The sequence below is a fragment of the Salvelinus sp. IW2-2015 genome, unplaced genomic scaffold (genome assembly GCF_002910315.2).
Source record: "Salvelinus sp. IW2-2015 unplaced genomic scaffold, ASM291031v2 Un_scaffold1298, whole genome shotgun sequence".
Classification (NCBI taxonomy): Eukaryota; Metazoa; Chordata; class Actinopteri; order Salmoniformes; family Salmonidae; genus Salvelinus; species Salvelinus sp. IW2-2015.
In genome coordinates, this window is record NW_019942825.1 from 138,668 (window position 1) to 150,842 (window position 12,175).

Below are 12,175 nucleotides of genomic sequence, written 5' to 3' on the forward strand. Positions count from 1 at the left end.
AATTTAAAAATGGCAACTTTATTTTAAACCCACCTCATCCGGTGTTTTGTCAACCTGTGTTTGGGGGGAAAAAGTTATTGAAAGGTTGAGTTCCTTCTAGTCATTGAACAGTGGTGTAATCCACTGTAGTGGCCTAGCCCTAGATACCAAACTGACAGTATCTACTAAGGAATCAAATCTGATCACGTTTATTAATTTGTGTTTAGCTGTAAACAAAGGACTTTTCAGAGAATCTGATCAATATTCCATTTTAGTGATAATCAAATTTTACATGTGCAGAAAGAAATGTTGCTGATATCTCCAGAAAGACATCCTCTTTGTGAACAGTGGACATGCCTTTCCTCAAACATGGTCTTTGTTGTATACACAGGGYCTAGTTCAGAGTCGGATCACAATCAGCTCTGTTTAAATATGTTGCAGCATTGTCCTCCATCAGTTTAACATAAGGTAGAGGAAATGGCTCGTACTTACAGTTGGTGTGACTCACATATCAAAAGGTAAAGACCATAAACTCCTGTATCTACCAACACAGGACTCTAGCAACACAGCCTACAGTAGAATGTCTAGCCTTCCAGTAACCAAACTGCGATAGTCCCAAGTAGAGAGTACACACWCAAACTTACTTTGGTGTAGCATAAGGCTATTGAGAGGACACTTGATACTTGACGAGAGAAATGGCCATGGATTTCATACTCCTACTGAGCCTGGGCATGTGGATGATACGAGGTGAGACAACTACATCCAGACTGTCCTCTGTCAAAGTGGTTTTTCTTTACAATGTACTTTTGAGCTGCTAATTTTGAATATAGGTTTTTGTATGACTTTTCCTGGGTCATGTTCGTTAAGGTACACCATAGTAAAGCGTTTTGCAATGAAAAACAAACAAGCATTTTTTTTGGCCACTTTCAGAATCAGATATCACTTGTTTTAAACTTTATTCAGTGCCATTTTATTCTGTTTGGTGCCTACTGACCACTGCCTTGATCTCATTAACTGGTGTTCATTTCCTGTGCGGATGGTTTCAGGCTCGGCTCCAGAGGTTTCGTTGATAGGCCTGCCAGGCACCGCTAGACTGGCAGAGAACAGCAAGGCTGGCACTGTGACCTACAGCTTCCAGGTGGCTCTGTCCCCAGGTGCCAGCTTGGCATCAGGATACCCCAGGATACTCAACTCTGACCCCCTCACCAACACATTCACWGTGTCCATGATCAACACTAACAAAGCACAGGTGAGGCATTGCTCAATACTACCCTAGCAAGGCCTGATATGTACCAGACSATGGGTTCAAATACTWTTTKAAATCTTTCAAATACKTTGAGCATTTCTTTCAGCCTGTCTGGAGAGCTWTGTGGATGGGCTTTGTACTTTTGAGACTTATTTAAAATGATTTAAAATAATATTTAAACCCAGGTCTGATACAGCCCCTCACAGAAGAAACGCCATGTCTTGCAAAGTAAGAGTAAAGGAGGATGATTTCATGATACATTTTCTGTTCTGAAAACAGGTAACAGTAACAGGTACTACCAACCTGGATTTTGARACGTCACCCAACAGCTTTGTCCTTCAAATCCTCGCTGTGGACAGTACGAAGGACATGGCTCTTCAGAGACTCACAGTGATCCTAACTGATGTCAACGAACCCCCTGTATTCCTAGATGAAGGTACTGTGTGTGTGTGCCTGTGTGTGAACATGCGTGATATGGTTATTATGACTTACACAGCCCATTTTAACCTTGTGTGTGTTCCTGTATCCTCTCAGAGTCTGTCCTGTATGTTCTGGAGAAATCCCCACCAGGACAGATCTACAGGCCAACAGTCTCTGATCCTGAGAACCAGCCTGTGACTGTATGGCTTCCTCAACCTCTCTCTCTCTCTCTCTCTCTCTCTCTCACACACACACATACCAGGGTTGGGTAAATTCCATTTAAATTCAGTTAGGAAGTAAATTGAAATTCACCGTATTGAAATTTAATTTACTGTCCAACCCTGACACACACTGTCTATTAGTTGAAATATCTGACTTACATGTTGTTGTGTATTTTAGTTTACACTGACCCCGTCAAACACAGAGTTTCGTATTGACGTTGGCTCAGGCTTCCTGACTACAACTAAACAGTTCAACTACCTGACTGACCCCAGAAGGTAGACATGTGTCTCCTGCASACAGACATCACATTATAATATTTTATACCAGAGGATTGGGTACCGTGCCGTTGAAAATGCCTCTCCACTGATGTCGCTAACAGCACACCACAGCATTATGTTAGTGATGTCTTGTAAACGTTACATTCTAATTCTTAAAACGTCCTGCATTCTGTGTCCTGCAGCTATGCCTTCAAGCTGACAGTGAGTGATGGGAACAACAGCGTATCCAGAACACTGGTCATCAACATCGTCAACAGGAACGATGATAAACCTCAGTTCCTGAAGTCAGTATTRCTATTCCCTGTCTGTTGAAGACTTTAGTAACCCTGTACTTTAGAAAATACCCATATACATCATTTATAAAAGTGAATTAGTTCATAGATAGTTTTTTAAAAATCTGTCATAAACGGTTGTAGGTAGCACACTGGTTGAAATTGTGTTTCTCATTTAGCTGTTTCGATTGCTGTATGACTTTAACCATTTTTTTTTAATACTGTATATCTATACTGTGTGTGTTTTATGTCCTAAGCAGTACAATCACAGACTTCACAGTCTCTGAGGAGCTGAGTCCAGGGTTTATCGTGACCAACATCACAGCAGTGGTACCCGATGACTCCTTCTACATCATCTACAGCATCGGCACCAACAACTACCTGGCTATACACAGATGTGAGTACAATGCCCAGTCATACTATACATACTTACCGTACTTCCACAAAATATCGATAATTGACCATAACTAAAAGGGAATTTGTTCTGCGATCAATTAGTGAATATTGTAATTTTCAGTTTTAACAAACAGTCCCCACTACAATTAGAAAAACATGAAATGTGGACATACAGTATGAGTTCAGCTTCACAACCTGATTGAAATTTTAAAAAACAATTAACATTATTTACATTTTTTTGTAAATGCTCACTGTGCGCCCCTGTGTTTTGGCTTGTCCCATGTCTCAGACACTGGCCTGGTGACTATAGCCAAAAGGATGGACCGTGACTCAGCTCCTCTCAGGGAGGACCCCGTCATAACGGTCACCGTGACAGCCACCTCCAGCCCCTCTGGTCCTCCCTCCAACACCATCACTCTGACCAACACCATCACTCTGACCATCACCGTCACTGACATTAACGACAACCCTCCCATCTGCTCCCCAGACGCACAGAGGTCATATTTCTATACTGTTGTTTATCTTTATTTCCAGTATTGTATCCAACAGATAGAGACAGTTAGGAAAGGAGTGTTTCAGGAGAGATGTGGCTTGGATTTGAACCCATGCGGACACTAGTATGTGCACGAAGGCAGCAGCCATTATTGCTATGTATCCATTGCATCGTTTCCTTTGACTGGATCCAGGGTGGCAGTATCTGAGACGGAAAAGCCTGGGGCCCTGATCACCACGGTAACGTGTACAGATAATGACGTTGAGACGGCCTTCAGAGAGTTCCTGTTCACTGGCCTGTCCTGTCTGGGCTGCGCTAACCGCTTTGCTCTGGAACCMACGGGATCCAATCAGATCGTAGTAAGCAGAATATTAATATTTAAAAGGGACAGGAGTTTTTCCTGACCAGTGACRTGAAAGTATGAAATTACTGAATGATCCCATTCATACAAAGTCACAAACGTATACTTACATGAGGTTGTTTACAATTCTTTCCCCGTACAGCTCAAAGGRAACCTAGACCTTGAGGATCCCAGTAACCTGCTTGATGGTAATGAATACAGCCTGTTGGCTGTGGCTCAGGATAAGGATGAGCCCAACCTAAAAGGTAGGTGACTGTTTATTTGCTGGTTTGCTTGTTTATTTTTTTATTAGGTGACTGACTGCCTAGACTGAACACAATTGTATATCACAAAGTACAGTAGTGTGATTCCCCCCGCCCCCCCCCCACTCAGACTCATTGAACTCTGATTCCCATGGTGCTTTGCAGGTAGTGCATACATCTATGTGACGGTGACACCTGTGAATGAGTTTCCCCCTGTGTTTAGCTCTCCATCGTATTTCTACAGAATCTCTGAGCTTCTTGGACGTAAGTTACTACAACTATAATAACTACACTACAACTACAGCAACACACTATAACAATAACAACTACACTAAAACAATAACAACTACAACTACAACAACTTATAACATAACAACAACTATAACTAAACTACACTACAACTATAACACTACACTACAACAATAACAACTACACTACAACAATACATAGAACTATAACATACACTACAACAATAACAACTACACTACAACAATACAACTACACTACAACTATAACAACTACACTACAACTATAACAACTACACTACACATAACAACTACACTACAACTATAACAAAACACTACAACTATAACAAAAACATACGCAACTACACTACAACTATTACAACTGCAACAACTATAACATTGTCTGGTCACAGATCTGCACAATGCAATCTGGGACCAGTACAGCCAAAGTAATGATACTGATGACTGCTTGCCACATTTGCTGCAGGTGTACACCACACCTATGACAACTACACTACAACAACTACACTACACACACCACACCTATGACAACTACAACTACACAAAAACTACACTACACTACACCACACTATGACAACTACACTACAACAACTACACTACACTACACCACACCTATGACAACTACACTACAACAACTACACTACACTACACCACACCTGATGACAACTACCACTACAAACTACACTACACTACACCCCACCGAGCTCATTGATATGTTTGTGCCTCTCCCTCCAGGTGGGACGGTGATAGGATCAGTCAAAGCTACGGACAGAGACCTCCCTGCCACCGGCGTCCGTTACTCCCTGATCTCTGGTGGAGGAACTGGTGGTCTGTCTAACATCTTCTCCCTGGACCCCAAGTTGGGGAGTCTCGCCCTACTGACCCGGCCAGACTACGAGACCACCCAGACCTACAGCCTGGTCATCAGAGCTCAGGACGGGGACCCCATCAGTCCGCTCATTGCCACCACTACGGTACCACGACCTGGTGACCTTTATATTGTCATAACAAGACGTTATTCCTAATGATGTAAACACAGTCCAGTGCCTGTTTTTTCCCAACCACTTTTTGTTCTCGCCTTCCAGGTTGCCCTAGCAAAAGGGGTATTTATCTTCAATGGCTCTTATCTGGTAATTAAAAATAAATATGCATGTATTGGTTATTTGTGCGTTTTTGTTTAGGTCACTATCAACATCACAGAGGCCAATGACGAGCCTCCACTGTGTGGCCCCAACCAGACACATCTAATAGTCCCCARGGACCTGAGGACGGGCTCCAACATCCAGGGCTTCATCGTGACCTGCTCAGACAGGGACTCCCCTCCAGCATCCTTCATCTACTCTATCTCAGGTACTGCCGGCCTCTAGGCCAGTATTCAGAAAGCATTTCAGTACGAATGCTGATCTAGGATCAGGTTCCTCCGTCTAAATGATCTAATATGATTACAAAAGTCAAAAGTGAATTTGAGATGACTTGGTCCGTTGTGGCTCAGTTGGTAGAGCATGGTGTTTGCAACGCCAGGATTGTGGGTTCGATTCCCACAGGGAGACCAGTATGAAAATGTATGCACTCACTAAAAATCTAATCAGTGTAAATCTTTAAAGACGTTTCCCTTAATGCCTTTGAATGTCCCATCTTTGGGGACTATTTCGATATCCGAATGTTTAAGCATAGTAGTGGTCATTCAGCAGATCACACATCCAAAGTCCATTTGCCCGACATAAGGTTTCATTCTCCTGAGTAAAGTCACACTATATAAGAGTGTTTTCTAAATGACATACCGTGCATTCGGGAAAGTATTCAGACCCCTTGACTTTTTCCACATTTTGTTACTTTACAGCCTTATTCTAAAATAGATTAAATCCTTTTTTCCCCTCATCAATATATACACAAWACCCCATAATGACAAAGCAAAAACTGTTTTTTATACATTTTTGCAAATGTATAAAAAAAAAACCCGGAAATATCACATTTACATWAGTATTCAGGCCCTTTACTCAGTACTTTGTTGAGGCACCTTTGGCAGTGATTACAGCCTTGAGCCTTCTTGGGTATGATGCTACAAGCTTGGCATGCATGTATTTGGGGAGTTACTCCCATTCTTCTCTGCAGATCCTTTCAAGCTCTGTCAGGTTGGATGGGGAGCGTCGCTGCACAGATATTTTCAGGTCTCTCCAAAAATGTTTGATTGGGTTCAAGTCCGGGCTCTGGCTGGGCCACTCAAGGACATTCAGAGACTTGTCCCGAWGCCACTCCTGCGTTGTCTTGGCTGTGTGCTTAGGGTCATTGTCCTGTTGGAAGATGAACCTTCACCCCAGTCTGAGGACCTGAGGGCTCTGGAGCAGGTTTTCATCAAGGATCTCTCTGTACTTTGCTTTGTTCAACTTTCCCTCGATCCTGACTAGTCTCCCAGTCCCTGCCGCTGAAGAACATCCCCACAGCATGATGCTGCCACCACCATGCTTCACCGTAGGGAGGGTGCCAGGTTTCCTCCAGACGTGATGCTTGGCATTCAGGCAAAAGAGTTCAGCTTGGTTTCATCAGACCAGAGAATCTTGTTTCTTATAGTCTGAGTCCTTTAGGTGCCTTTTGGCAAACTTTAAGTGGGCTGTCTTTTACTGAGGTGTGGCTTTCATCTGGCCACTCTACCATAAAGGCCTGATTGTTGGAGTGCTGCAGAGATGGTTGTCCTTCTGGAAGGTTCTCCCATCTCCACAGAGGAACTCTAGAGCTTTGTCAGAGTGACCATCGGGTTGTTAGTCACCTCCCTGACCAAGGCCCTTCTCCCCGATTGCTCAGTTTGGCAGGGCGGCCAGCTCTACGAAGAGCCTTAGTGGTTCCAAACTTCTTCCATTTAAGAATTATGTTTTGGCACCCTTTCCCAGATCTGTGCCTCGACACAATCCTGTCTCGGGTCTCTACGGACAATTCCTTCCATAGCTTGGTATTTTCGGTTTAACATTTTTTATACATTTGCTAAAAATTCTAAAAACTTGCTTTCGCTTTGTCATTATAGGGTATTGTGTGTAGATTGACAAGGGGGGAAAAAAACAATTTAATCAATTTTAGAATAAGGCTGTAACGTAAACAAAATGTGGAAAAAGTCAAAGGGTTTGAATATTTTCCAAATGCACAGTACATGTAATTAGCAGTCCTACTCTGCTTTATGAACACCGGCCCTGAGCTAACTGAGAAACCTGTACTCTAGCTATGATCCTAGAAGAATGGTCTGACATACTTCACTTTTATAAATATATAAGATATAATAAGGTTGATATTTCCCCAAATCATAAGGTTGATATTTCCCCAAATGTTTTCCTATAGGGGCCAGCAACCCGAACAATCATTTTGTGTTCTCACCTTCCTCTGGCACCAATGTCACCAGACTCTTCCTGAAGGAACCCTTTGACTATGAGAGTGGCCTGGACCGGGTCTGGCACTACAGGTCAGATATGCTAACTACTATTGGTGCTCTTATCAGTCTGAACAACTATCAGTCTGACAAACATATACTGTACAATGCCCTCTGAACTGAGAATCTATCTGACCGTGACGGTTACATGTAGTCTTAACTTCTAACTTTATATGGTTGAATGGTTGGTTGATACAGCCTGACTGTGCTGGTTTCTGATGGGAACCTGCGGTCTGCAGGGTYTGAGCCAAGAGGTCTGACCCAGACTGGCACAGTCGTCATCAATATCCTAGTAGTGGACCCTGACCTCACCACCGTCACCACTACAACTATAGTAAGCCTTATCTCTATACTTTAATGAACCTAGCGTAAAGTCAGACCACCACTCCCCCAGGGGCAGTGTTTCTTAAAGCAGTGGTTATGGCTGCTGCCTTTGGTCACGGAGACCCGAATTCCAGCTGTGCTCAGGGACCTCCTACACGCCAACCACTATTCGGACTCCTAACCAAATTGTGTTATTTAGTTGTTTCACATTGTAAAAAAAGAAAAATAAATGTACAAATTACCCGACTAACCTGAACCTCCGCACATAATATACGGTATCCCCTGTATATAGCCTCATTATTGTTTATTTTATTGTGTAATATTTTTTTTTTTAAAGTTTTACTTTAGTTTATGTAGTAAATATTTTCTTCTCTATATTCTTAACTGCATTGTTGTTAAGGGGCTCGTAAGTGAGCATTTCACTGTAAGGCATTTCACCTGTTGTATTCGGCGCATGGGACAAATAACATTTTGATTTGATTTGAATAAGGACATTAGTAGTGTTACCATAACAACTATTTGCCTCTTTTTCTACATCTACTCTGAACAACACATGTCGATGTGAATTTCCTCACAACCACAGACTAGCGCAACCACAGTTAACYTTCTCCCTTGCAGCCTCGTGTAACATACATCACCATCACCGAGAACACCTACAGCATTGACGACTGGTATATATGGTTTGTCATTGCTCTGGGGACCATGCTACTGCTGGGTTTACTGTCATACCTGCTGTATCACCTCTGTGGGAAGCTCTACAAGGCTCTTAAACACAGTGACTGCTCCTGCTGCAAACCCAGGCCCCGGGAAGACAAGGAAGTACTGTGAGTATTAGCTGAAATACTATAATCTATCTTCCCAGTAGGCAAAGCTGGTTGAAATGATGTTGTTAAACCAGCTTACGACGTCTTTTCAACCAGTTTGTCCTGCCTGAGCCGAGCTGTGAGAGATCATTACATGGCTGGGATGTTAAGGCTGTGAGGGAATCGTTACATGCTGTGAGGGAATCGTTACATGGCTGTGGGGAATCGTACATGGCTGTGGGGGAATCGTTACATGGCTGTGGGGAATCATCACAGGTGTGGGGAATCAGTTACATGGCTTGGAATAACTGCTGTGAGGGAATCGTTACATGGCTTGAGGAATCATTACATGGCTGTGAAGGGAATCATTACATGGCTGTGAGGGAATCGTTACATGGCTGTAGAGGAATCATTACATGGCTGTAGAGAATCATTACATGGCTGTGAGGGAATCTTACATGGCTGTGGGGAATATTACATGGCTTGAGAGAATCATTACATGGCTGTGGGGGAATCATTACATGGCTGTGAGGGAATCATTACATGGCTGTGGGGGAATCATTACATGGCATTGGGGAATCTTACTGGCTGTGAGGGGAATCATACATGGCGTGGGGAATCATTACATGCTGTGGAATCTACATGGCTGTGGGGGAACGGTACATGCTTACATGGCTGAGGAATCGTTACATGGCTGTGCAGGATCGTTACATGGCTGTGAGAGAATCATTACATGGCTGTGAGAGAATCATTACATGGCTGTGAGGAATCATTACATGCTGAGGGATCGTTACATGGCTGGGGGAATCATTACATGGCTTTGAGAGAATCATACATGGCTGTGGGGAATCATTACATGGCTGTGAGGGATCATTACATGGCTGTGAGAGAATCATTACATGCTTGAGGGACATACATGGCTGTGAGAGAACATTACATGCTGTGAGGGAATCATTACATGGCTGTTGGGAAATCGTTACATGGCTGTGAGGGAATCTTACATGGCTGTGAGGGAATCATGTACATGGCTGTGGGGGAATCGTTACATGCTGTGGGGGGAATCGTTACATGGCTGTGGGGGGAATCTTACATGGCTGTGGGGAATCGTTACATGGCTGTGAGGATCATTACATGGCTGTGAGGAATCGTTACATGGCTGTGGGGAATCGTTACATGGCTGTGGGGGAATCGTTACATGGCTGTGGGGGAATCGTTACATGCTGTAGGGAATCGTTACATGGCTGTTACATGGCTGAGGGAATCGTACATGCTGTGGGGGAATTGTACATGGCTGTTACATGGCTGTGAGGGAATCGTACATGGCTGTGCGGAATCGTTACATGGCTGTGGGGAATCGTACAGCTGTGGGGAATCGTTACATGGCTGTGGGGAATCATTACATGGCTGTGAGGGAATCATTACATGGCTGTGAGGGAATCGTTACATGGCTGTACATGCTAGGGAATCGTTACATGGCTGTGGGGGAATCGTTACATGGCTGTGGGGAATCGTTACATGGCTGTGGGGGAATCATTACATGGCTGTGAGGGAATCGTTACATGGCTTTACATGGCTGAGGAATCGTTACATGGCTGTGGCGGAATCTACATGGCTGTGGGGAATCGTTACATGGCTGTGAGGGAATGTTTACTGGCTGTGAGGGAATCGTTACATGGCTGTGAGGATCGTTACATGGCTGTGGCGGAATCGTAATCGTGGAATCGTTACATGCTGTGAGGGAATCGTTACATGGCTGTGAGGGATCTACATGGCTGTGAGGAATCGTATACATGCTGTGGCGGAATCGTTACATGGCTGTGGCGAATCGTTAACATGGCTGTGGGGAATCGTTACATGGCTGTGAGGAATCGTTACATGGGCTTTGGGGGATCGTTTACATGGCTGGGGGGGAATCGTTACATGGCTGGTACATGGCTGTGGGGATCGTTACATGGCTGTGAGGGAATCGTTACATGGCTGTGGGGAATCGTTATATGGCTGTGGGGAATCATTACATGGCTGTGGGGGAATCGTTACATGGCTGTGAGTGAATCGTTACATGGCTGTGGGGAATCGTTACATGGCTGTGGGAATCTTACATGGTTGTGGGAATCAAGACATTGTTGATAACAGAAATGTATATTTCATGTATTACTAATGATATATTTTTCTTTTTCTGTCACATAGATCCCAGAACCAACACCTCCAAAGAGGGAAATATTAATGGTAAGAGTTTACCTACAGGCTGGCTAACAGTCTACCTAGTCGGCTACAGGTCTACCTACAGGCTGGCCTACAGTCTACCTACAGTGCTACCTAGTCTGGCTACAGTCTACCTACAGTCTATTTAGTCTGGCTTACAGTCTACCTTACAGTCTACCTAGTCTGGCACATCTACCTACAGTCTATGTAGTCTGGCTACAGTCTACCTACAGTCTACCTAGTCTGGCTACAGTCTACCACCAGTCTGGCTACAGTCTGTTAAAGTGCCACTGTGTTCTAGGACCTCGATTCAATTGTTGGTGACTGTCCTCTCTGTATACACGCTATCTCTATTCCAGGAAGTGATCAAGATCAACACTGTATTTGATGGAGAGGAAGTTGATCCTGGTAAGTTTCTCTCATTTCCTGTTATCTGTTCTGAGATTATATAAAACCTAATTCTGACATTTAGCATTTTGTTTTTATTATTATAATATTTTTTTTACATTTTTCAGTGACAGGGAGGGTGTACGAGTACAACAGTAAGTCTGGAGCCAGACGCTGGAAGGACGGTACCACTGTGTCTGAGTTTGTCCCTATGATACAGCCAGAGAGCAGCAGCAYGGTCATTCCTCATGGTCATTCTGCCCAATCACAGGCTAGGAGTGGGAGGGCTAGCACTGGCCAATCAAAAATGAGGAGTGAGGGAGTAGGCAGGGCCACAGAGGATAGAAGATCTCCCTGGTCCAGTCAGAGCAGACAAACGTCTGGGCAGTCTGCAAGGTCTGCTCGGTTYGCTCTTTCAGAAGGAGGCGTAAAGTTAGATATGGTACCCATGACAACTAGGGGAAGGCTCAACATGTCTGAAGCCTGATTCCTCACTGACATATAATACATTACTTGTGTGTTTAGAAATCTTTCAAATCATTATTATAGTCAAGCATAGGATTTTTGTTTGGGGAAAAATGTTTAGCCTTTACAACAGTTATGTAATTGTTTGTGCAAATAATGTACGTGCAGAGATACTCAAATACGTTGTACATTAGTACAAGCTGGGTCGGGTCATAATATGACTTGGTTACAGCTTTGTAAATCAAGATAACAGACAAATAAATATACCCTGTCAACGCTTATCTAGATTAAAACTGCTCTGGCGTTGCTATGTTACACAGACCGTTGAGGCACAGACCGTTGAGGCCCAGACTGTTGAGGCACAGACTGTTGAGGCACAGACCGTTGAGGCACAGACCGTTGAGGCA

The 12,175-nt window shown here is 43.7% G+C and overlaps 1 protein-coding gene across 1 annotated transcript; it reads left to right on the forward strand.

Moving 5' to 3' along the window:
• The first annotated feature begins 680 nt into the window (after nt 1-680).
• LOC112070345 (cadherin-related family member 3) lies at nt 681-12,169 on the forward strand. Its single transcript, XM_070438932.1, has 19 exons — nt 681-726; nt 1,026-1,228; nt 1,505-1,661; nt 1,760-1,908; nt 2,045-2,142; nt 2,328-2,429; nt 2,657-2,814; nt 3,103-3,310; nt 3,500-3,665; nt 3,810-3,912; nt 4,075-4,173; nt 4,911-5,149; nt 5,357-5,525; nt 7,500-7,620; nt 7,786-7,921; nt 8,530-8,735; nt 10,901-10,940; nt 11,276-11,324; nt 11,432-12,169. Exons 1-19 carry the CDS (start codon nt 681-683, stop codon nt 11,788-11,790), a joined length of 2,808 nt encoding a protein of 935 aa, XP_070295033.1. The 3' UTR covers nt 11,791-12,169.
• Nucleotides 12,170-12,175: the final 6 nt, after the last annotated feature.